Consider the following 27,480-nt stretch of genomic DNA (forward strand, 5'->3'; position numbering starts at 1 on the left):
AATGGGGCAAAAATTCACTTAGTAATTGTCTGGTTTAGCAATGGAAATTTTGGGGTCGATTACGGTCATAAATTGAGGACTATCTGTATCTTGTTTATATTCCTTTTTCTCTTAAACAGCGTGTCGTCTGGGTACAAACCAATAACTGTGCAATAACCATCAGAATTTACATCATCATTCACTACATTGATATTAATTCTCTAATCTTAACAATTATAGTACATTAATCAATTGAGCATAGTAAACTTATTCATTTTCCCCTCTTAACGTATCTTCTAATAAGAATATAATAATATTAAGCATAATAATCTTAATAATCATAATACTAACAATTATCATATTGTTTACATCTCTATCTTAACATACCGGAGTATAAGACAAACTTTTTTCCCTCCTAAAAGAGGGTGGAAATGTTGGTCTTATACATCGAATACAGCCATTTTTGGCCTCCCGAAGCCCCGCCCCACTCATCCCATTTTTGCAAAAAATCGGCCCGTTTTCCGCAAAAACCAGGTGTGCAGAGGGTTTGGGAAGCCTGCAGAGTGATCCTGGGGGCTGGGGAGGGCAAAAACGGGCCCATTTTTGCGAAAAACAGGGCATGCAGAGAGTTTGGGAGGCCAGCAGAGTGCTCCTGGGGGCTGGGGAGGGCAAAACCCCTTTTTTTCTTACTTACCTCTTCGAAATCTTGGTGTGTCTTATACACCGGTGCGTCTTATAGTCCGAAAAATACAGTATGTATCTGTGTCCTGCGTCTGTACCTTTAGGATTAACATGTCTACCTTCCTAAGGGTTTCCAGTCTCTGAATGTAATGAATCCTAGCTCTTCACTGAAAGAGTTTGGGTCTTTTTTTTTTTGCATGTTGCTTAATTTCTTACCTTTTATTAAAGTCAACCTGGATGGAATGATCAATGACTAAATCAGCAGGACACACAGGGTTGATTTTCTCAGGGTTACCTTCCAGGGCCTTCACAGCATCACGCATAGCAGCAAAATCAACCACTGCGGGGACACCCCTGCAACAGGAAAGTTAAAAAAAAAACAAAAACCACAAGGCAAATTTGTCAAAACTGATAGCCCAGGGGCTGCATGCAAGTAAGATTTTGAAATCAAAACACACACATGCACACTTTTGTAAGGTTCAAAGTTGGAGCTGCTACGTGAGAACAGTAGAAGTTAAAGATTCAACACTCCTGAATGGGCTATAAGAGCAAACACCCTGGTTCAGTGATGAGTTGCTACTGGTTTGGCCCGGATCCGCCCACCCGCCCGGATGTCTCTGTGCATGCGCAGAAGTGTTGCGCGTGTGTGTAAGACCCCACACACAAACCGTTAGCGATGGGATTTGAATCTCACTACTGCCCTGGTTTCAATAGAAAGAATTTTCCAAACACACAAGCTCCAGATTCACATTTTTCTTTCCTTGTTCCTTTTCTTGTCCTTTTACAACTTGTGTTGTGGCATTAACTATAATTATCTGTGGTTATCTGAACTAGCAAGCTCTAGGTCCTGCTAATAGGCAAATGCCAGAGATTGCTGATTCATTTAGATGTGGAAAGTATGGTTCGTAGATACTATGGTAGTGCTGACTGCAAATCAAACAGCAAAAAAGGAGAAAAAGAATATTTCTAATTCTCCAAATTGCAATCAGGTACATGAATCGCCCATGAAACTGTTCTTCCTTGCAGATATATTGATACTATGGTACAACTCAGTGGTGAAATCCAATTTTTTTTATAACTGGTTCTGTGGGTGTGGCTTGGTGGGCATGGTATGGCTTGGTGGGCATGGCAGGGGAAGGATACTGCAAAACTCCCATTCCCTCTCCACTCCTGGGGGAAGGATATTGCAAAATCTCCATTCCCACCCTACTCTGGGGCCAGCCAGAGGTGGTATTTGCCGGTTCTCCGAACTGCTCAAAATTTCCGCTACTGGTTCTCCAGAACTTATCAGAACCTGCTGGATTTCACCCCTGGTACAACTTTCAGAAGACTGCAATCAATAGTTTTTTAGTCTAAATCCATGCAATCCCACATTTAGAATTATTATATGCAGGCAGTCCTTGACTTACGACCACAAATGAGCCCAAAATTTCTGTTGCTAAGCAAGACAGTTATTAAGTGACTATTATCCCATTTTACGACCTTTCTTGCCACAGTTGTTAAGTGAATCACTGCAGTTGTTAAATTAGTAGCACGGTTGTTAAGTGAATCTGGCTTCTCCATTGACTTTGCTTGTCAGAAGGTCACAAAAGGTGATCACATGACCCTGGGACACTGCAACTGTCCTACATACATGCCAGTTGCCAAGCATCCAAATTTTGATCATGTGACCCTGGGGATGCTGTGACAGTCGTAAATGTGCAAAAAATTTTTTTCCAGTACTGTTGTAACTTGGAACAGTAAGTAAATGAATGGTTTAAATACCTATAGCTATTTTGGACATTGAATATTAAGCAGACTTTCTGCAATCAAATGTTTGAGACTCAAATCACAACTAGATCCAGGGAATGGGAGAAGAAGAGGAAAAGATTAATGTGAAAAAATCTTCTAGTTTTAATGCAATTTGTCACAGACAGTAAACAAGATAGAACTCTTATAGTATTATCCCAGAATCCTTTGTATCTCATCGCAGCTCAAATCCAATAAATGAATAAATGAGCCTGGCACTAAATTTATATTTTATATAACTTATAATACACTGAAGAAGAATTAGGAGAGATTATTCTAATTCTAGGCCCCCAAAGCATTTGCACAATTATCAATTCCTCCAATGGAAAATAAGAAAATTATTCAAAACTATAATTAAATCTACAACTAATAATGCTGTGGATTATCCAAAAATGTACTTGCAAAGAATTTGTTTAAACACTGCTATTACTTAGGGTAATAACACAGCAATGTCTGAACAAATCCTTTGCAAGTACATTTCTCCAGCATCAGCAATCCAAATTCTTCTGGAATTCTTTCAAAAAAACCGGTATTAGTTGTTTCATTAAGACCACACAACAGGTTTAGCAAAGGTTGGAACAGAATTTAATGATTCCATTCCCATTATTTTATATTTGTTTTAGAAACTCAGTATTTTTAGCTAGGGCAGTTTCTCACAGGTAACTGGAGAAAAAATGAAAGTTATTTTGGAAAAGAATAAGCCTACTATGGAATGAATGCTCATGAATATGTGGCAGCCTACGAACTTTGAATACGTAAGAATTAAAATGTATACAACACACAGCCAGAATCTAGACTCCAAACTCTTCATGTAGTTGTAGTACTTAGCTTGTAATGAAAAAGCATATATTAACTGTAGTTTAAGAAAATGAAGATATTCTACTCTCTTGCAGTGATGCTTCTATCGAAGTGTTATATCATTCATTCACATTTACACAAAGCTCAGACTTTGTATGCAAGGATTTTGATTCACAACAATGGCTACAGTTATTGCTTTGAGAAAAATGGCCATCGTGTACATTGTATAAGATGGCATTTCACAGACTGCCGTATAAGGCTCAAGGCAGGTATTGAGTCACCACAATGTTAGAAAGGACTGCTGTGTTACCCTGTTCCAAATACATATTCTGCATTCAGAAAAACAGCATGTAGCTTGTCAGGAAAAAAAAAAATTAGTTCAAATCTTTCTTCCTGACACAATGGATCTCCACATGTGAACAGAGGTACCAAGACAGGCGAGTCAATGTCAAAATAGAAGATTCCTGGGCCTTATCAAACTATTTAATACGCTCAAGCTTCACATATCATTTTCTCATTCAGGACTAAAGAGGATAGGCTTAAAGGACTGAAAGAAGACCAAGACAATGATCAGAAAAACTAAATTTGAGTCAAGACAAGAAAATAATTTGCAAAAAAATGCCTCAGATAGCATTCAACTCAATTCTTATGAAGATAAAAGAAAGAAAAACTTTCCCTACTTGCACCCAAAAATGACACAAATATACCGTATCAATATCTTTTTTTATCATACCTCCAGTATATTCATCTTTTTCCCAGCACAGAACAGATATTTTTAAATGCGTCTTTCCTGGTTCTTAGCTCATTAACTACCTTACAAGATACACTTATTTTTTCCATATAGAAATAAATGCAATCTTTTTAAAATTCCGTAACACGATCTGAAAATATAAAATGATCCTGATTGATTGTAAGAAAAATGGAAAATACCAGGTATAATGTTTATGTCTTTATTTGGCATGGCATAAATATTGTATTCCTTTACTTCCCCTCCCTTTTTTTTTAATCTTCTGGGTTTTTGTTTTTACCATACTTAAGACATTCCAGATGTTTTCAGTTCTTTTATTTATTAAACAGTTTAATATTTTAAAATTTATTTACTGGTTCTGTATTGCTTTTCTGTCCAATTACAGATAAGCTGGCTGGTAATTATTATGTTTTGTAGGATTTTATTTCAGTACTACCTTGTTTCCCCCCAAATAAGACATCCCCTGATAATAAGCCCAATCGGGCTTTTGACCGCATGGCAATAAGGCCAAGCGCTTATTTCAGGGTTCAAAAAAATATAAGACAGGGTCTTATTTATGGGGAAACACGGTTATCAGTTTTTAATGACTGTATGATATATAGGATATTTGATAGGTCTTTTTAACTACAAATAATGAATTCAAGTTTAGCTTGCAAAAACATTCAAAAAGAGAGATATATATATAAACATCATTGAGATGTTAAAAAATACAGCAGACGTTAATAATTGGCAGAAATGTGCAATCACTGACATTGCCTTGAATGTAAAGATGCTTTTGTAAAGTTTGCTCAAATTCAACCTTGGTCACTAAGCCAAAGACTAAAGTCATCAGAACTCTGTCCTCTGCTTGTCACTGATCTCCAGGCTGTGACTCTACATGAGGTCACAGGTTGTTTCTCTCTTCTAGGAGGAAACATGACCAGAGGATTCTCAAGTTTGCTTTTCAGGTTTAAGATGGTACTAATGAGAGTAAGTCATATCACCATGATACAAGGTAGATTCATTTTAAAATTATATCCCGCGTATTGAAGACCATTGGTTCAAGGGGAAGAAAGTTATTTTCTGTAACTGCTTTTTTTGGAAGAGCACTCCTTAAAATCAGGAGACACAATGTTAGCAGTGGATAGCCACTATTGAGAAAAAAACAGTCAATTTGTATTGAATTGTATTGCTATTTGTATAATGTACCAACATGATACAAATAGCAATAGCACTTAGACTTATATACCGCTTCATAGTGCTTTACAGCCCTCTCTAAGTAGTTTACAGAGTCAGCATATATTGCCCCCAACAATCTGGGTCCTCATTTTACCGACCTCGGAAGGATGGAAGGCTGAGTCAACCTTGAACTGGTCAGGACTGAAGTGCCAAACTGCAGGCAGCCAGCAGTCAGCAGAAGTAGCCTGCAGTACTGCATTCTAACCACTATGCCACTATGGTTCAATACATCTTGTAATTCCTAACTAACATAATCATTCTGAAAACGGTTGAATTTTATATATTTTAGAGGGTTCTCAAACTGGAAATAAATTAGTTGCATGCGGATTCTTAGTAGACAACTACAATATCTGGTTTCATAGTCTGCTAAAATGTCAAAAGGCAGTGTTTTTGGTGAATTTTGCTTGAGATATTCATGAGTATGAACAGGTTTTCCTAGAAACAGACTAATGCTATCTGTTTATAAGTTTTCAACCCAGTGCAATTTCTAATACAAGCAGTCCTCAATTTAAAACCATTCACTTAGTGACTGTTCAAAGTTACAATGTCACTGAAAAAAGTAACCTATGATCATGTTTCCCATGGTCACGTGATCAAAATCTGGATATTTGGCAACAGACATGTATTTATGACTGTTGCCATGCCTTGGGGTCATGTAATTACCTTTTGTGACCTTCTGACAAACAAACTTAATGGGGAAGTCAGATTCACTTAACAACTGTGTTACTAACTTAACAACTGCAGTGATGCACTTAACAACTGTCTTGCTTAGCAACAGAAATGCTGGGCTCAATTGTGGTCATAAGCCGAGGACTACCTATATTTAACCCAAAAGAGGGGTGAAATGCTCCCGGTTCAGACCGGATCGCCTGATCCGGTAGCAATGGCGGCGGGTGGTTCGGAGAACCGGTAGCAAAAATCCCTGCGCCCCCCCACCATGCTCAGCTGAGTCGCACGATCATCAGAGGTTTTTTTTTTTTTTACTTTTAAAAGCATTTTTTCTATAACCTCTTCTGACGAAAAAATGCTTTTAAAAGTAAAAAAAAAGCCTCTGATGATCGCGCAGCTCATCTGGGATCCTCAGAAGCTTTTCAAAGCATTTTTTTCTGCAACCTTTTGGCTGAAGAGGTGGTAAAAAAAATGCTTTGAAAAGTCTCTGACGATCCCAGCTGAGTTGCCTAATCGGCAGAGAGGCTTTTCAAAGCATTTTTTAAAATGCCTCTCTGACAATCCCAGCTGAGTTGCCTAATCGGCAGAGGCATTTCAAAGCATTAGAAAAAATGCTTTGAAAAGTTTTTTTTAAAAAAAAGTTGGCCACGCCCACCCGGTCACATTACCCCCCTCAAGCCACGCCCACAGAACCGGTAGTAACACATTTTACATTTCATCCCTGACCCAAAATATTACAAAGCTCAAATTTTTGCCAGATGTTCTCCACCAAAGTTAAGCTAACTGAAAAAAACTTGGAACAACTAAAAATTATATATATATATACACACACACACACACACACACACACACACACACACAACTCACGTAAAGTCTTGCAGAATAACCCGAGCAGGCTTAAATGGCACTTCGATATTTTTGTGCTGCATCACTTTCCAGTTGAGGATATTTTCAACATCGTTTTTCTTCACAAGAAACTCATCACAGTTGCGAATTGCAGCCTCGAGCAAGATTCTGATAGAAAATGGTAAATGTGCTGAGAAAGAAAGGAAAAGGGAGGGGAGGAAAGAATGAAATGAGAAGAAGACTCAGAAAAAGAAGCTGAGATTTTCAAACATTTGTCTCACATCAAAGATGGAGCATCTCTCTGTGTTAAAACCAAAGACACAATACAGAACAGTCTTCTCATTTGGGCACACTCTAGATGTTAACTTGCACAATCACCATCCAGCCATACATTGATAAAAATTCTGAGCTCCGTTTTTGCTGGCAGAGGGTTGCAGGAGGACATTGTAACTGAAAATGGAGCTCGGGAGCCCATTTTGGCTGGCAGAGGCACCATGGGCCGGTCCTTCGCTGTTTCCAGGGCAGCCCCGCGGGCCAGATCTAACTACCCCGTGGGCCGGATCTGGCCTATGGGCCTTGAGTTTGAAACCCCTGTTTTAGACCAACAACTAATAATTCTGGAACTTGGAGACTCACCCCACTGAGAGTCTATCAGGTAGGGAAGCTGCAATATAAAGAAAAAGCTATGACTTTCTGTAATAAACAGGGAGAAAGTGTCATCTACACATATGGAGTTTGGTAGCAAATATATCTGTGAAGCCCCAAGGGGTTGGGTTGCCTGATGAAAGCCACTTGGATGGTTAGGAGAAATATTTCTTCATACTTCTTTTCACCCAAAATAGAAAAAGTGTTTCAGATCTTTGATCCAATATGTTTTCTTCTGAAGGGCAATAATCAAGCTGCTGGGGGTTTGCAGGGGTTCGGGAGAACCTCTAGCTAAGATTCTGTGCAGTTCGGAGAACCCCAAATCCCACTTCTGGCTGGCCCCACCCCGCCCACCCCGTCCCTCCCCTCCCAGGAGTCCCCACGCAGCCCGTTTTGGATGCAGGTAAATGCAGGGTGCGCACTGAGGCTCGGAGAGGGCGAAAAACAGGCCTATCGAAAGTTCAGCCTCCGGAGCCTGGGGAGGGCAAAAACGCCCCCTCCGCCATGGTGCAGGAGGCTGACTAGGCCACACCCACCATGGCCATGCCCCCCCCAGCAACCAGGCAGAGAACCCCTTGCTAAAATTTTTGAAGCCCACCCCTGGCAATAATGCTTAAAAACCAGCCCTTCCATACTTCAACTTTCTGGCTAGAGATGAAGTCCTAAAATCTGACACTTTTTTTGCTTCTGTTTTCCAATGAGCTATGGGTCTCTAAAGGACAAAGCCGAAGTGACCACCAAGAACCATCAACAGATGAAAGCACTGTGAAAGCAGAGGTGAATTCAGGCATGGGACAAGCCCTTTTGACCATAGCCGACATACCATATCTGGCGTCTTTCAAATGATTCAGATTGAAGAACTTCTTTGCTGACTGGCCCAAGTCCAGAGGCTCCGTGAGATGTGCAAAGGGGTTGCTCATTGTTGTAAAGTCTTGTTACTACTGAGAAATATAAAACAGGTTTATATCATCGGATTTTATTTTAAGAGTTTTTATTTATTTGCATCCCGCCTTTATTATTTTTACAAAAAAAACCACGTGGTGAACATACGCAACATATCTTCCTCCTCCTATTTTTCCCACAGCAACAATTCTGTGAGTTGGGTTGACCTGAGAGAGAGAGAGAGTGACTGGCACAATAGCTGTCATTGCTGAGTCAAGATTTGGACTCATGATCTCTGGTTTTCTAGCCTGGTGTCTTAACCACTAGTAGACCAAACTGGTTCTTAAGACGATCAATTTAAATATCTCTTGGATATGCTAGGGGCAAGTATTTTTTCCCTGGTTAGAGCTCCATATTATTCTTTTTTTTTCCTTTACAACTGAAGATCTCAGTATTGAGGAAAAAGATTTCCTGCTTTTTTTCTCATGAGGTTTTTTTTTTTTTTAAAGAAACCTATTTTTAAAAGTCTAAGACAAATCACGTTAAATTAATCCTAAAATCCACAAAATTGTATGTTGCACATTAAGAGGAGGTTTTGGGGATTTAGAAGAAAAAAAAATGAAAGCTACCTTCAACCAATAGGTTCCCAATCCATGCTGTACATCAGGGGTCTCCAAATTTTTAATAACTTCAAGACTTGTGGACTTCAACTCCCAGATTTCTCCAGTCATCTGACTGAGGAATTCTGAGAGTTGAAATCACCCAAGTCTTAAAATTGCCAAGTTTGGAAATCCCTGCTTTAAGTGATCAAATATAGGTAGTCCTTAGATTATAGCAGTTTATTTAATGACCATTCAAAGTTACAATGGCACTGAAAATAGTAATTTATGACCATATTTCACACTTACGATCATTGCAGCATCCGCATGATCACATGATCAAAATTCAGCTGCTTGGCAAGTGATTCATATTTATGACGGTTGCAATGCCTTGGGGCCATGTGATCAGCTTTTGCGACCTTCTGACAAGCAAAGTCAATGGGGAAGTCAGATTCACTTAACAACCATGTTGCTAACTTAACAATTGCAATGATTCACTTAACCACTGTGGCAAGAAAGGTTGCAAAATGGGGCAAAACTCACTTAACAAATGTTTCACTTAGCAATGTAAATGTTGGGCTCAATTGTGGTCGTAAATCAAGGACTACCTGTACAAACACATCTATCTAAGCAATTCATACTTTGGGAACCAATACAATGTTTACAGTTTTAACGAAGTATCACTTGGGGGTATTATTGCTACAATAAAGTCAAAATACATTGCAAGTTTCCCTGTTACATTTAAAGTAAATAGAGTAATTAAGCTGCAATCCCTCAGGAAAAAAATAAAGCTAATTTCTGAGCAGATATGTCCATTACACTGTTAATAATTTTGAAATTAAGATCTGCACTTTATTTCCATGGAAAAACTGAAATTAATGTGGTGTCATATAAATTATTTGTTATTGTATTAGCATTTAGCATTATTTAAAGTTCCATATTTTTCAGGATATGTGCATTTTCTTTAACAATAAGAAAAGATTACATATCATATATCATAATTATATGGTACTAATTTGTATCATAGGTCCTACTAAAGTAGCTATTACTACTATATTTTTCTACAACATATTCAAATATCTAAAGCATTTCCTATACTTTAGCTACCTAGAGTTCTTGTAGGATAAATCAGTTATAGATCCCCATTATTAACTAACACAGCTCATTGCAATTTTGACATAGATGAGAGATTTAAGCCAGGCATTTTACAATCCATAAATTAGACTCTTAGCCTTAAGCCAGTTCTTCCATTTATACAGACAGTAAAATGAAGCACATGTGCTTCATTTCTTTTAATAAATTATTGTTCTTTTGTAAAAATCATTATTGTGGAGTTGGTTGAAATGATTTGAAAAGACAATAATGATCACCAGATTTGACCGTACATTTTATATTTATGCTACCTTAGTTATAAAAGTATACTTTAATTCTATAAAGTTTAAATGCGACAGATATGTCAACATATATATATCAGTATTTAAACCATCACAAGAAAGGGAGGACAGTCAGTATTCAGAAGATCACTGTTTGCTGAATATCATTTGTAAACAAGAAACCAAAGGTAAAGATAAGATATATTTTTTATCCAGCTCAAAAGACAACAGCCATTTATGAGATAACAGAATTGAAAACTAATTTATAAAGGATTGCTTTTAAAAACAAACGGTAGAATAATTACCTTTTTTTAAAATCAACTCCCTGTTCTTCTAAAAGCAATTAAGTTTTAGGCGTTAAAAACAAATGCAATTACTTCTCTGCTTCGAGGCTTTCGCACAAAAGGAGGCAGTTATATTCCATACAGAGTAAACACCAGGGCACCAAAGATAAGGATATCTGGACTGAAGTTCATGGCTTGCAATACTATAGACACCATGCCTTGCCTTTTGCAGTACACTAACTGCAGCCTGACCTTACAGAAATCAACTGAAAAGCTGTCGTTGGCCTCAAAAGGGATGTGAACTTTAAACGTGCTACGTGGATATAAGGTCCAGGCTGTTCTGCAGTTTTCAGCTGCAGAGGGACGATACTGATAGATAGAATGATGCTTTTGATCATTCATTCTTCTCATTATACTGACCACATTCTAAACAAACAGGCCATTTTCATTAGAAAAAGCCTGCTATCCAAACTGTGGTAAATGGACACCATTCACTATCAAGACTTTGTCAACTCTGAAGCTGGCCTGACTGAGGCCATTTTGAGACTTCAGGGCTGACACACTGAAGGAGAGGGATAGGAAGGGGGGGAATGGAGATAGTTGGGGTGTTGTAGTCAAAATAATATATTTTCTTTTGGGAACCAAGGACATTCCTGCAAGTGCTCAGGAGGAGGGGACTGCAGTCACTTAGCAACTGGACAGTATCCTGATTGGACCATGTGACTGATTGCTTTGAGAAAGGACAAACTTTTACTTTTAATTAGGTGAAAACCGCGGGAAGAATCAGAGTCGGTTTTCACTACCCTGTGCCAATATGACATATTCAATAAACCTATTCTTTGAGGAAATTGCCTGCCTCAGAGTTTTGTTTGCTATGGGTATGTTACTTGGAATCCTGACAGGCTTATTGTAAAATTATGTCAACAGCTGGAGTAATACAGGTAATCCTTGACGTACGACCAGAATTGAGCCCAAAATCTATGTAGCGAAGTGAGACATTTGTTGAGTGAGTTTTGCCCCATTTTACAACCTTTCTTGCCCCATTTGTTAAGTGAATCATTGCAATCATTTAAATTAGTAACATCTGGCTTCCCCATTGTCTTTGCTTGTCAAAAGGTCACAAAATGGAATCCCACGACTCCGGGACACCGCAACTGTTGTAAATATGAGTCAGTTGCCAAGCATCCAAATTTTGATCACGTGACCACAGGGATGCTGCAAAAATGTGTGAAAAATGGTCATAAGTTTTTTTCCCAGAGTCGTCGTAACTTTGAACGGTCACTAAACGGACTATTGTAAGTCGAGGACTACCTGTACAGTAGTCTTCAACCCTAACAACAGTAATTGGGACTGGGATTTCTGTTGCTAAGCAATAGAGTCATATAGGACAACTTCATGTGACTGAATTGCTTAGTGATACCATAGCAATCCCAGCGCTTCCCACTGCTGCTGTTAACTGAATCCCATTGGTCATTAGGTGATTATCCATCCCAATCCAAGCCATTCCCAGCTTGGTCCCTCTCAGCCCCGAGCCTCTTTAAGGTAAGGAACTGCCTCCTTTTGGAGTCCCTCACCCATCTCTGTCCTTTTAGCTGCATGCCTACCTGTTGCTGCCAGCTGTTTCCCCCTCCCAGCCCTGTCTACTGCCACCATGCCCAGCACACCATGTGCCACTATGTATCTGCCAGAGCTTTCTTTTGCACCACTTTCATTTGAACCAGTATAGCTGGGACTTGTTGCGTGTGCTGGCCAGAGTCTCCATTTATGAATCATCCAGGGCTTTTAGTTCAGACAACATTCAGGGCATTCGTCCGTGAAAGAAGGCTGACCCATGAAGATAGGTCCTGGTTGCACCAACACAAAAGATGGAAGTGCCAACGAAGGGCCCATCTGGTTCAGTAACAGTACATGGTTTGGCAGATGTCATGATAGTGAGCATGGCCATGCAGTGGGGCAGCTGATAACCATGGCTAGGAGGCAGGAGTGGGTTATACTTACCTTTACTATTGGTTTGCAACAGGAGCATGCATGCGCTTCTGCTCATGTGCAGATCGTCCATCCTCCTGCCCATCGTCCATCCTCCTGCCTCTTTTACTACTGGTTCGCAAGAACCAGACCGAACTGGGAGCAACCCACCACTGCTAGGAGGGCAACCAAAAGGCAGGCACAAATGTGACTGGGCCCAAGTTTTATTTATGTGACTGTAGAGACACTACAACAGCTGGAACTTCAAGGACTGATCATAAGTCCCTTTGTTCAGCACCATCATAACTAATCATTAAACGAATGGATGTTAAGCAAAAACTACCTGTAGATGCTACAAGGACGTGCAGGGCCTATTGACGAAAAATAAGGATGTTTTTCTGGCTATCTGGACAAATTACTGACCTTTTTACTCAAGAGGGGGAAAAAAATAAGTAATCTTGAGTGCCTGCCCTCCCTCCCTTTGAATTGTGAATCTTTCATCTGGGCATTTAAAATCTGAAATACTAAAGAATTCTGGAGATTTTAGCATAGAATTCTGATTTGCCTAGAATACTATTTTTGTTTGAATAAGGAAATTTAACCTGAACCCTCAGATTTAAACCAGTTCTGGTTTTTTGCCTGTCAACAGTCTGTCCATAAAAGCACTACAGAGTTTTCGGCTGGAGGTTACCTCAGATCTATATGCAGGATCATTATTTCCATTTACAAATTTTCCAGGAACTTCTAAAAATGGCTGCCTTTGTCTTTTGTCTATGGCACAGTGAACATGTCCTCCTGGTTGATCATTTTTTGGGCCCATGTGGGGGTGATGATGATGAAAATAAACCTTCCTTCACACAGGAGGTTTCGACTGTCTTGAATCAGATTTTCCAACACTTACCATTCTAGAAATGCCAAAACCACAAGATCTGAAATAATTCACAGTCTATATAATCTACCAACTAAGCCTCAATGTTAAAGACTACTGAGCTTAAATCACAAGTAGAGGCACTACCCTTAATTGGCCTGAATTATTTGGGGCAGGTACTTCAAAAGAATGGGACCCTAACATTTAAAACCAAGACTTTAAAAGAGTTATGGCCTTGATCTGTTCACTCCATGTCTGCTTACTTCTAATTATTATCCCCTTCCTTTGTAATTATTGTTCCCCACTGGTTTTATTTTCAAGATAGTTAAGATTTTCTGACATTAGGAGTGAACAAATAAAGCATAGGAATCTTCTGCTCATTGGAGAGAAATATGTCCTAGTCAATCATACATTTTGATCCACAGCAACAGACACAATAAAAAGAAAATAAGTTTTTTTTAAAAAGCTTGCCATAAAATGGATCAAAGCCTGCGTTCTTGGCCATCAAGCACTTTCTTATTCCTTCTCATATGGAGGAAAATTCCTTGAATTGTATGGCCAAAATAGCTCCATCAATATGCCAGAGAGGTATAGGGATCCTCAAGGGAAACCAAGATTTATACAAAAGCAAATGAAATCTTAAAGCAAACTTCACAAATAAAAGGCAACCAGCAAAGGCAAGCTAATTCAATGAAGACTGAACCTGCTCAACTACTTCAAGATGCTTAGGTAATAGTTCAAGAAGGGCCAAGGAAAAGTAGGAAAAAATGAATGAAGAGGGGAATTGAACAGAGTATGATGGAAAACGGAATCATTCCATGCTGCCATATTTTCTTGCATGCACTAACTGTGATTTACAACTATCCAAATAAATGGAAATCACTATCAACTAAATTCAACTGATATGTGCAACTATATCTTCTATTCTGGGCTGAATACTTCGTCCCAAGCTTCATTTTTTAGGCAGAAGAAAGCAAACACAGAGTTTAGAAACTGGTAAAAACGCTCTTGAGTTATGCTGGATTCATAAAGTTTTCTTAACTATGGAAGGGATTTGCCATTTACTTTATCAGGAATTGTTATTCGCCCAACTTTTCAGTTTAACCAACATTTAAAAAAATCCACTGTGCAATGTTATATGTTTAATTTAAAAAGCAAGGAATATTTTCTCCATAGGTTTCCAGAGAAAGCATTGTGAGAGGGGAAAAAAGAGAGAGAAGGTAAAAATTTGACAGTACCTAACTTAACTGGATCACAACTACTATCTTCTATGAGCTGACTGTGAATTAAAAATCCTATGCACACATATTCTTCTGTTTTGAGCAAATAAAGAATCATAAGAAGCTAAGAAGGGGCCTTAAAAGTACAAGTCTGTGCATGCCCACTTAGAATTAAATTCAACCAACTTCAAAGTGTTTATGTCCATGTATTTCCGAAACTGCACACAACTGATTAGCTGATTGAAAGTGCTGAGATCTCAATAGATTGGTTGATACAGTCAATCTTCTCTATTATGAGTCTTATGCCAGTCTTCCCAGACTTGGAACTATCCAGATGTGCAGATTCCCAGCCTGTTGGTAAGTCTGTTACTGAGAATTCTGGGAGTTAGTACCCTGTTTTCCCCAAAATAAGACATCTCCTGATAATAAGCCCAATTGGGTTTTTGAGCACATGGCAATAAGGCCAAGTGCTTATTTCAGGGTTCAAAAAAATATAAGACAGGATCTTATTTTCGGGAAACACGGTATTTCTTTATACAGAGGGCCCAAGGCTGAGAAAGTCTGCCTATAAAGAGATCCTGGGGAAAAGATGCATACATGTTTCATCCCAAGCAGATCCCAAGCGATCTGTTGAAGATGGAAAAAACAGCAATTGAATTCTCAACTTATTGCAGAGAATTCCCCAAGAAAGAGACAGATTCTGCAAGCAGGCGCTCCTCTTTAAGCCACTAGTTAAAGCAGTCAAGCGAGTATTTTTACAAGTTGGAGATGTGTGTGGGTGTTGGGGGGGGATATGATAAAATCCATTGATTGGAAAACCATTTGTACTGATCCAGATCAAAAGACACTCCACCCACTGAATGTGTGTTCATTGATCTTAGGTACACCCAGTTCTGAACAGCTGTCCTTGCCTTTCACATGCAGAAAATAAGAAAGCCAGAACCAGAATGTCTTTTAAAAGTGCTAATCACCTGATCTCAAATCTTGGCGCAATGCAAATTATGCAATAATTACACCAACTGATGTTGAAAGCAGAAGCAGGTATGTGTGCCCGGGACAAGATAATTTAGGCTGGAATGTATGACAAGGTGCAGAGGGACTTTACCTATGTGTCCCATTCTGTTGTAGCTTTGAACACTTCCCTTCCCACTTATTTCACTCATAGGACCATTAAGTGTTTAAAATGGTATTTGTGTTTAATGTAATTCTAGTTATCTGCAGGACACATTTTTATTTTGTTAGCCACCAAGAGAAAACAGATCAAGAGAACATGACCTTTTGGGGGGGGGGCATAGTGGAAGGAATTAGGACAAAACTAAAACTAAGTTAGTTTATATGAAAGTTTACCTCAATTAGCTGCTGTTAAAATAGTTATCCTCTGCACTGAATCATTCCTCTTTTCTGCTCTGTGCCAAGAAAATTACATGTATGGTTACATATACATTGATAGTAACCTTAAAGTCACAGGAGTTGAGCTTGAGTTGAATTGAGACTTGATCTTAAAGTGCTTTGGAAAAATATTTCCAGGAAGGCCAGAGTATTTAGAGGTGACCCTTCTCCTGTCCCATTTGGGCAGATTTTAGGATAACTTTATCCCTCTCTCATAATTTACCAATGCCTGAGCAGCATAAAACTAAAAAAAAAACACCAACTGTGAATCCAATAATCTTCATTAAATGGCTATACTATTTTCTTGAAGGTGTAACCATTCTTCTTTGGATATTTGGGCTTCCTATGAATTTATGGTATGTTGTTTTTAAATAGAAGACTACCTGTAGCTCAGCTAACATGGGAGTCTCACCTGGTTATTAGGAAATAAGTTTCTTTGGTGGACATGGCTGACATGGAAATTGCTGACCTCCGCCACAAAAAGTTACACTAAATTTTGCTACCTTTAGCTCTCTTTAAAAACCACTATCACAGAGATTTAAAAAGTGATTAAACAGTAAAGTCTTATTCCCACAAGGAGATATTTTTCCAGATTTAGTTTTAGTTTCCAAAAAGAGCCATGTATCCTTCCTTCTCTCTGAAAAATATTCAAGAAGCAAAACATTTTACAGATTGCAACTTTTTAGAAGATGACCCGGTTTTAAAAGAAGGATCTACAACTACCGTATTTTTAGGAGTATAAGATGCATCTTTTCCCCCCTAAAAGAGGGTGAAAATTTGGGTGCGTCTTATACACTGAATGTAGCCCCGCCCAGCCTTTGAAGCGGAGGTTTCAGAGGCTAAAAAAGCCTCTCAAACCTCCATTTAAGAGGCAGAAAAAAAAAGCAAGGCACAGAGCTCACAACCAACGAACCTGTTGCTAAATTTCACCTCTGGGAACAGCTGATTGGGGGTATTCCAGGAGGCCAATCCACCCCCAATCAACTTTTTTCTTATTTTCCTCCCCAAAAACTAAGGTGTGGGTTAACCCTTTATAGATGTTTGCTGAGAATGGATAAAAATGAACTGCTGATTTCTAGATTAAAAAGAAATGTTTATGGGAAGAAGGGAACGATGATATGCAATATGGAGAGAATATGTAGAGATTTTGCTGTACGTAGCAAAAATTGCTGTTTGTTACTGCTGCAAAAGAGAGGGAAATTCCTTGTTTAGATATCTTTTTTTTTCTTGCTTTTTTCTTACTCTCCACTTTTTTCTTTGTCTATCTCTTCTTCTGTAGTTAAAAACTTTGGCAGTTTTTAAAATATTTGTAAAATCTTCTTTTAATAAAAAATTATTCATTTAAAAATGTTTTGGTTTTGCTATTTGCTGGCATGTGAAGAACACGTTTTGATAAAAAAAAGTTATCAATATACTTAATCATAAATTCTCACTTTAATCATCAGGACACACGTAATTTGTCTGCTTGACATCAATCTCAGCTAAACTGTACAGTAATAACTGTATGTGAGGATCATGATAGAAAAGAACCCAGGAAACAGAGAACAGTGTAAGAGCATACCTGAAAGAAAATTAAATTTGTACACATATACAGGCCCATTTAGCTAATGCACCAAATCATGGTTTAACAAATAAGTCAAATAAGATGACTCCAAACATAATAAGCCACAACTATGATTACAAACTGTAATTGTTGGGTTCATTCAACATACTAAGCCAAACCATTTTAGTTTAGTGTAAGTTGTGGATCTTAGTTCCAGAGCCTCATTCATATACATGCCATCCTGTGAGAAAAACAACTGTTTTTCAAACATATAATATTTTTAAAAATCCAATATAGGAAAATATTTGAGGTCTCAAGCAAAGAGTGAGAGAGAGAGAAAAAATCACATCAAAGTGATTCATTCAGATTAGAGAGTACAATCATAGTCTGATTTCTTTTATTAAAAGAACTAGAGGTCCATTACCACAGGAGTGGAATTGTGAAATTCTTCCTTTATTACATAATCACAAGAACGTTTTGTAGGGAAGAGAAGATGGATGCCCGGAGCAGTATTTGTCTATGGCAACTGCCAAGAAAGGTTTACTCTCATGTGAATATAGTAAACGTTGTCACATATTTGCAGAAAATGCCAAAAAGCTTTTGCAACCTTGTGACACAACCTTTATAATCCTTTCCCGTGTGGTGCTGAAACGCTGCATTTGCACTGCTGCTGCAACACGGCTTATCTCTGGAGTCACCCATCCAATAAATTGAGAATAAAAAATTAAGCTTCGGAACTCATGATCATCCACGTTCTTATGTAGAAAGTAAACATCAGTGGAACAGTAAAAAAAAAAAAAATGTAATAGCTGCTGCTCTTTTGCCAAGCAGCAGCGGGAAAGAAATCATTCAAACTTCTCCCAGGTTGTTTTATATGTACATCTCACCAATTAATTCTCCTATAAACTATACCAAAGTAATTTGAAAGAAGAACTCTTCAAAACTTTGTGCCAATAACATAACAGATGCCTCTGCTGATACCTGTGAGTTGGGTTATTTTCACAGGATTCAGTCAGGGTACCGCAGTAGAGCTTTGTGTAATTAAACATACCAAAATCTCCTAGTATGATTCCCAATAGTTGATTATAAATAAGGAGCCAGCCTGCCGTGACTCTGTGTGATTCAAGTGATTCAATTAACTAAACATTACAAATGTTCTACAAGCTGTTATTTTAAACCTGGCAACCCTGTAACCCATTGGGTCATCCTTTGAGAGAAAGGTAGTGTAGTTTGATCTGACTAGAATGAACATTAAATTTTACACTGACTATATATATATATTCCTGAAAATAAGACCCTGTCTTATATTTTTTTGAATCCTGAAATAAGCGCTTGGCTTTATTTTCGGGGAGGTCTTATTATTTTGGGGCATGTGGAGCAAGATGGGGCTCCTCTTGCCGTCTTACCTGATTTCCAGCTCTACGTTTAAATATTTTCAGGGCTTATTTTAGCACATGCGCTCAAAAGCCCGATTGGGCTTATTATCAGGGGATGTATTATTTTCAGGGAAACAGGATACACACACACACACATATCGCTGATAAAGAAATAAAGAGAGACTAGTATAGATCTATTTCAAGCTATTTAGTTCTCATCAGCTATACATACCCTTACTTGGATTCAAACTTGGGCTGCCTGCATGTTAGGCAGTTGTATTAACCTCTGAGCCACAATATATATACATACATACATACATACATACATACATACATACATACATACATACATCCCAATCCTGGATGGTCCTGTGATAATCTAAGAAGAGTATATATCATAAATAGAAAAAATAATTGTAGTAGCAAACAAACTTCAATAGTAAGTTAATATTTACTTAGCTAAACAGCTAAAGAGAATGACCATGTGTGGCCAAAAAAGCAGTGCAAGTGGGAATGACTTCCAACCTCCTGCTGGCTTCCCCATTGACTTTGCTTGTGGAAAGCTGGCAAGGAGCACCAGGAATCCTGATTGCGTGACTGCTGGGATGCTGCAATGGCCATTACTTTGCAAATAAAACCAGCAGAGACATTTCAATTCCACAGGAGTAATGGGTCTCAGATTTTTAACACATTCTTTAACCTAGTAGATTTTTGGTACCTTGATTCAAAAATGGTTGTAATATAATCCCAAAGGTGCATTTTCAAAAGGGTTCTGGACTTTGTTTTTCCTTGAAGATGTTTTACTTCTCATATAGGTTGTTTCTTCAGAACTGAAGAAGCTTCTTGGATGAGAAGCAAAATGTCTTCAAGAAAACCAAAGTCCAGTTGCCATTTGAAAAAGCCTCTTCAGGATAACCGTGACCTGGATGACTGAGAATCTCCATAGATAGCTGTAATATCTGATTAAAGTTCTGATTAAATTCTAATAATGTAGGGATCTAACTGCATTGCCATAAATGGCAGATTTACTGTCCTTACCTTACACATAAGAGTTTACACATACTGTTTGGGCTAAAGTCAGAGTACAAACACACAAACAGATTAATGAGAATTTTAGTAGTATATAGATTAACCAACACCTCCCAAATTTATATTTTTGTTTATTTATTTTAATATTTAATAATACTGTATATTTTTAGTTCCATTTTTCTCCCACTTTCAACTTCTTTTCCTCCTATCTCCTGCTACCAGTTTTATTCCTCTTTATTCTTCCACCATACTTTGTTCAACCTAGACATCTACCTTCCTGTTTCTGATTAAATTCTGATAGAGATCTAACCGCATTGCCATAAATGGCAGATTTACTCTGCTTATCTTACACATATAGTAGTAATTTTAAAAACTTTTCAATTCTTATTTATTACTTATTTCTACATTGTTTTTATTATAACTATCACCATTTTCAGCTTGATTGCTGTGTTTTTTCTCCATATTAACTTTTCCAATGTAATATTTTTTACATTGCTAACATCTGTAAATCACACTGAGGACTGCCATTTTGGGGTGGTTGGAATTTCAGAAAATACATGGGAGAACAATAGGAGTAACTACAACCTAACTTCATTGCTTACAATTCCCTCATCAGTATCTAAGAAGTGTGTATATACTTGCAAATAAAGGACATGCATCCTAATCCTTGAAAGCATTTGTCATTACATACGGTATCTGTTAGTCTTAACTATCCTTAGAGAATGGCTGATTTAAGCATTACCAATGAAATTCACAATTTAAATCTCTGATTAAAGTTTGCACCAGTGGTGAAATGTAAAATTTGTTACTACTGGTTCTGTGGGCGTGGCTTGATGGTGGTGGGGGTAATGTGACTGGGTGGGCGTGGTCAACTTTTTTTTAAACTTACTTTTAAAAGCATTTTTTCTACAAATGCTTTTAAAAGGCTCTGACGATCCCAGCTGAGCCGCGCAATCATCAGAGGCTTTTTTTTTTTTTTACCTTTTAAAAGCATTTTTCGGCTGAAGAAAAAAAGATTTTAAAAGTAAAAAAAAAAAGCCTCTGATGATCGCACGGCTCAGCTGGGCATGGGGGGGGGGCAGGGATTTTTGCTGCCGGTTCTCCGAACCACCCGCCACCATCACTACCGGATTGGGCGATCCAGTCCAAACCGGGAGCATTTCACCCCTGGTTTGCACGAGAAAAAGGCAGGGAAAAAGCTAACAAAACGTCAAACTAAAATCTGTAGCACATCAGTGGAACAGTAAAAAAATTAAGTGTAATAGCTGCTGCTCTTCTGCCAAGCAGCAGGGGGGGAAAAATCATTCAAACTTCCCTCAGGTTGTTTTACATGTACATCTCACCAATTAATTCTCCTATAAACTATGCCAAAGTAACTTGAAAGAAGAGCTCCTCAAAACTTTGCACCAATAACACAAGAGATGCCTCTGCTGATACCTGTGAGCTGGGTTATTCTCACAGGTATTCAATCAGGGTACCGTATTAGAGCTTTGTGTATTACTATTGCTGTCAGTTGTATCAACAGATGACTTTTACAAAAGAAATCTAGTTAGATTGTCACTGGTTTCAGTATACGAAGAAGTTTAGACCAGCAACTGCATTGCTTGTGGAACACAAAAGACAGCATAACAACAAAAATTCCATGACCAATGTCACTCATGTGCTATTTTCTGCTCTGAACCTGTGAACATTTCAAATCATGCTTGCTTTTGCCTAGCTGAGTAGAAGAAAAATGGCATTTTCAAGAGGCCAATTCAGCATGTTAAGGTATGAAATACTTTTTCATGAAGGACACAATCTCCATTTCCATTACTTCTCTGGGTAGAGACAGAGGGAGGCATTTTTTTAAAAAATCACTGTTTTCCTATTTCTGTTTATTTACGCTAATAAAAACAGTAATCTTGACTACTGTTTATTGAAAGATCTTCTTACCTTCACAACCCATGGTTTAAACATGATGCTTTCAAAGAAAACTGAGTTAGACATTTTAAATTTCTTGGGTTTGGAGAATGGCAAGTTGTGGTCAACCAAAACAGAAGTGAACACTTCAGAAGAGAGAGAAAAGTGCAAAAACTGAAGGGTTAAGCTAGTTCTTATTTTGATAAACCAGTTTTATAATGCACAAACCACCTTGGTGACTCTTTATAAACCAGCATAGGTTGAGTTCACAGCTACCACCCAGAAGTTATGAAAGCACAATTTACTTATTCATGATTACAACACCTGTGCTTTACTGAAATAACTAGATTTCTGGGTGAGGTTTATCCTGCTTGTTAAACAAAACTGTGGCTTTGGATGCTATATAAGCCTAGCTTACAAACCAACATTTATGGCTTAGCATAATGTATAGTATAACTACATGCAGTTTACTCAGCAAACACAGGCAACACAAATTATGACTTAGTGAGATAGTGTAGGTTACAGTGTACAACTAAGACTTTTGAGATTAAAACGTAAAGATTCTCCCTTGAGTTGGGTTTTGCTTCTATTGACTACATGGACATGTTTGCCTGACAAAAACATCAATTTTGTTGCTTGCTTGTGAATTAGTTGTTCTTGCCTCAGCCCTGGGATTTCCTGGGCTAGTGGTGCATTCTCCAAATTTCTCTCTCCTTAGACTTTCCAAGGTCAATCAAGGTGAGTTAAGGGTACCCTCTAACTTAATAAAGCTCCATGTAGAATTTAAGAGTACTTCTGTCGAGACCACAGTTTAAGACTGTGTGGCTGAGTGAATATCCTGAGCACCGTGAAGTTACATATAATACATTTCTGAAAGAAAATTCCATTTAATATGCACTCTTTAAATATTATACAATGTAACCAGGGGCGGATCTCAAAACCAGTTACTACTGGTTCGCTCGTGGGTGCTTGCACACTCGCGACACTTCTGCGCATGCACAGAAGTGTCCGGGAGGATGGGTGGAGCCTCCCGCCACCACCGCTACCAGTTTGCCCAATCACCGCTACCGGTTCGCCCATCACTGAATGTAACTCCATATAATTTTAACAGTTTAAGGTACAGAGGGATGAGAGTCTTGACAATGATTCTACAATTCAATATTCATATTCACAATATAGCAGCAGAAGAAAAAAATAATAAGATTTCTTAGAAGAAAAGCTTCTAAACTCTAGCAGGTTAGTTCTGTCAATGCTTTGTGCTCTGTCTTAATATTACTTTTGAGAAGCCCTTCACAGGAGTATTAGCAACAGACAAAACCCGTATCACTCTTAATCTGCTTTGACAGAAACATGAAGGTCCACCCAAGACATGTTTCCTAGGCTGAGTCTTTCTCAGCCTTAGGAAAAAGAAAAAACAAAAAAGTGTTGTGAAACTGACAGTGAACTTTGCTCCTGCTGACACACAGAATAAATAGGGGAGGGCAAAAAAAAAAAAAAAAAGAGAGAGAGAAAAGAAAAGAAAAAGAAAAAAAGTAAAGTAAAGAAAAGGAGGAAATCTGAAAAATGGGAAGAAAGCAAAACCTCAGATTGCTGAGTCAATAGTAATCCAAAGGAAGTGTAAAATTTTTCTTTACAGCAAAACCAAACATCAGACTTTCTGCGGTGTTTTCTGGTGATCCAAGAAAAATTATGGGAGGAACTGTTGAGAAAAGTTCTTAACCAAAATAAGAATTCATCTTCAGAGGTTCTTTTCGGCAACTGGGTTCAGTCAGAAGCAAACCACGTCAGAAAAACTTGCTATAACATAATAAAAGATAAATAAATAGGCATGGACCAGGCCCCACAATGTTCCCCCTTTTCCCCCTAAGTTTAAAAACGCCAAAAATCTATTGCAAAGGGGCAAAACGGCAGTCCCCTCTTAAATAAATAAATAAAAAGTATAAAAGGAAATAGAATTTGGAGCGCCTCTTTTTGACCTGAGGTGCTTCAATTCTATTTGTCTACACCTCCGTAACTCCCAGGAAGCATAACGGATGACCTGCAAAAATTTGGGACATTTTTGTCCAAGAGGCTCCGGGATCATTTAGACAGGGGTGGAAAGCAGATTAAGAACACACAAGAACGGTAGAACAAGCCAGCAAATTCTGATCTGCCTTTAGGTCCCTCTGGGCTTACTTTTGAAGAAGCGCGCCCGAGATTATCCAAAAGCAATTCTGTCAACACGCGTTTTAAGGCCCAAAGGCGCTTCCCATCACCCCCACAAGAGGCAACTGGACTTTCTGGTTTTCCTTTGCAGGTGTTTCTCTTCTTATCCAAGAGGTCCCAGAGCTGAAGAAGCCTCTTGGATGAGAAGCGAAACGTCTTCAAAGAAAAACCAGAAAAGTCCAGTTGCCTCTTAGGAGGGAAAAAAAAAAGCCCCTTTGGAACAACCATGATTTGGATGACTGAGAATCTCCATAGATGCGCTTCTTAAGGTGCTAGGGTCCCCTGCTTGGGCGTGGGGGGGTTGGACTAGATGACCTACAAGGTCCCTTCTAACTCTGTTAATCTCTTAAATCTATTAAACCCCCGATCTAATGTCGGATATGTCCTCTTCCTACAACCACGAGGAGAACGCCAAAGGTGGCCCTCCGAATCTCCCCGGGCCTTCAGCGAGGATAAAAAAAGGCTGCGGTCTGCGCCTCTCGCTAACGCCAGCGGGATTACTCGCGAGCAAGGCTGCAAGAACAAAGGGAAGAAAGCGATCGGAGGGAAGGGAAGGCAGGCCGTCCAGAACCTTCAGCGGCAACCGGGGGGGCGCCGACCCACCGGGACCCAAAGAAAAGGCAGCGCTCTCCTTGGCGCACGCGCGTCCTCGCCAAAACTAGAAGCCGCGGAGACTTACCCAGCTTGGAGAAGCGGAGGCGGCGGCGGCTGTTTTGCGCGGCGCCGGGAGAGATCAGGCAAGAAACAACCCCCGTGCTCGCCACCGCTGCCGCTCTTGCTCCGCCTTCCCAGAGGCTCCTCCCACCCGGGTCAAGGGGGCGGGCAAAGAAAAGTAGGTGCACCGCCTCCCTTTCGAGGAAAAAAAAACCCCGTGTGTGTGTGTGTGTGTGTGTGTAGTGTCGCCGAAGGGAACACCCGCTTGGCTTCTCCTCCCGCATCCCGATCCGAGTCTTGCAGCTGCACGTCTGAATCGGCGAAACCGATTTCCTACGGCCAACCTTCCTTCTTTCTCCCGGGATTTACGGTCGGCCAAAAAGTTGGCCGTATCTTCAACCGTCAGAATCGCGAAGTTGTTACAAAGCTAAATCGGGGGTGGGGGTGGGGGGCTAGGGGGGAGTGACGTGCAAATCTGAGAACTGCATTCAACAACCACCACCTCGGTGTTTTAACTATTGTTATTGTATTCTATCTGGTATTGATTATTTATCCGTTGTTATTTGATTGTTTTATTCTAGGATTTTGAACTGGATAGTCCTTGAGGGTTGTTGTTGTTTTTTAAATTCGTTCTGGTCTCTTGGTCTTGACTGGCCTTTGATTGCCTTCCATTGAGGACCTGTATACTGCACGAGTCAAAAAGAGGGCTGTGAAAATATTTACAAACCCTTCACATCATGGACATAAACCGTTTCAACTCCTACCCTCAAAATGACGCTATAGAGCACTGCACATCAGAATAACTAGACACAAGAACAGTTTTTTCCTGAACACCATCACTCTGCTAAACAAATAATTCCCTCAATGCTGTCAAACTAGTTACTAAGTCTGCATTACTATTAATCGTCTCATCTTATCGTTCCCATCACCCATCTCCTCCCAGTTATGACTGTATGTATGACTGTTACCTTGTTGCTGGTATCCTTACGATTTATATTGATATTGTTTCCTGATTGCTTATTTGTAACCTATGACTATCATTAAGTGTTGTACCTTTAGATTCTTGATGAACGTATCTTTTATTTTATGTACACTGAGAGCATATGCACCAAGACAAATTCCTTGTGTGTCCAATCACACTTGGCCAATAAAAATTCTATTCTATTCTATTCTATTCTATTCTATTCTATTCTATTCTATTCTATTCTATTCTAATAAACTTGATTTGATTTGATTTGAACCTCCGTGTTTTCGAGAAAAGTTGAGAGGCAAGGTGTTAAAATATAGTCTTGGCGCAATGGATTAGCAGGACTGATGGGGGAATCCTGAATCCTGGTGAATCCTCAAACAACTTGGGACAATAGAAGAGAAAGATCTGTGGCTCACGACCGAATTGTGGGGTTGTTAGAGTGCTCTCTGAGCTTGGTTGTTTGTTCGCAAGTGTTTCATTACCCAAATAGGTAATTAATTGGATAAGTAGTTGGGTAATGAAGCATTTGCAAGCAAGCACAGCACCAACAATTCTGTATTCCATATTCCGAGGATGAATCTAATGAGCATAACAGGAGTCTGTTCAACTGGAGTCTGTCCATTCAAAAGTTATTTAAGAAACATGGACAGGTTTATTGCAAAGGTTATTTTTCTGCCTGGGGCAGAGGTCTTCAAACTTGGCAGCTTTAAGACTTGTGGACTTCAACTCCCAGAATTCCCCAGCCAGGATTCCTGAGTCTCTGCTCCAAGTCTAATCCACTAACCAGTAACAATGGTTCATGTCTGTTAGATTTCTGGAATGTGTACATCCAGTAAGCAATTATTATTAAGAGTATGGTGTTCTTACGGTAGCCAGGAGACTACAATGCAATTTCTGAATAGTAGTTAGGCTGCCAAAGTACCAGCTCTGTTGTAGAAAACACACACTTTCCATGGTGTGCCGCAAGAGAGTGAGCTGGTTTTACACCAGAAAGAAAGACGTGGCTCTTCCTCGGGGTGAAATCTAAAATTTTTTGCTACCGGTTCTGTGAGCGTGGCTTAATTAGTGGGCGGGGCTTGGTGGTAAGGTGACTGGGAGGGCGTGGCTTGTTGGTAAGGTGGGCGTGGCCAAGTCAATGTCACTTCTTTGCCCTTTTTTAACCTACAAAATACAATACAACACAACTGGCTCACCTACAATATAAAAGCAGCTGTGCTAGATCCAAAATGGCCCCTGCAACAAGCAGGAACCTCACACAGCCACAAAAAGCCACAAAAAACAACTTTCACACTTCACACACACAAAAATTCCACATACAGCTTTATGAGATTTTGTGTGTTTGTGTAGTTAGAGTAAAACACTACAGAAACACAGAAATCTCAGAAAGCTGCACAAATATTATTTTATTTTAATATATTTTTGTATAAAAGCAGCTAAATTTAAAACTTCCTAAACTTTAAATGGCTAGGTCTAAAAAAAAGAACAAATAAAAAAAATCCCAATTAACTATTTTTTTAAAGCTCTCAAAGGGGAAAAAAACTTACCCAATAGAACAGGGGTCTCCAACCTTGGCAACTTTAAGACTTGTAGACTTCAAGCTTTGCTTTGCTGGCTGAGGAATTCTGGGAGTTGAAGTCCACAAGTCCCTGCCTGCTTGATTGCAGGCAGGGAGATTCAGTTGCTTGCTGATGCAATGGATTGCAGGGATTACAGCAAGGCATTGCGACCAGCAGCTAAAGTAAGCAAGATGAGGGGGGGAGGGGGAAGGATTTTTACCGATTAGCAGGCAACTCAGCTGAGATCGTCAGACCCATTTTTTTCTTTTAAATGGGTCTGACGATCCAAGCTGAGT

The 27,480-nt window shown here is 39.1% G+C and overlaps 1 protein-coding gene across 4 annotated transcripts in view; it reads right to left on the bottom strand.

Annotated features, from left to right (window-relative positions):
* The window catches only part of ACO1 (aconitase 1), a 56,229-nt gene extending 31,458 nt beyond the window's left edge, over positions 1–24,771 (bottom strand). The window contains exons 1-4 of one of the 4 annotated variants that reach the window (XM_070938578.1): positions 24,684–24,771; positions 8,196–8,313; positions 6,749–6,917; positions 877–1,014 (exon numbers count right to left, since the gene is read on the bottom strand). In XM_070938578.1, coding sequence (XP_070794679.1) covers positions 877–1,014; positions 6,749–6,917; positions 8,196–8,292 — 404 coding nt within the window. In that variant the 5' untranslated portion in view covers positions 8,293–8,313; positions 24,684–24,771. Of the gene's footprint in view, positions 1–876; positions 1,015–6,748; positions 6,918–8,195; positions 8,314–10,531; positions 10,620–24,683 lie in introns of those variants that run through there. The other 3 variants (XM_070938579.1, XM_070938580.1, XM_070938577.1) reach the window with 3 other exon arrangements.
* Between the last annotated feature and the right edge of the window lie 2,709 nt (positions 24,772–27,480).

Source organism: Pituophis catenifer, unplaced genomic scaffold (assembly GCF_029215685.1).
Source record: "Pituophis catenifer annectens isolate HBS135680 unplaced genomic scaffold, rPitCat1.0.hap2 SCAF_2, whole genome shotgun sequence".
NCBI lineage: Eukaryota > Metazoa > Chordata > Lepidosauria > Squamata > Colubridae > Pituophis > Pituophis catenifer.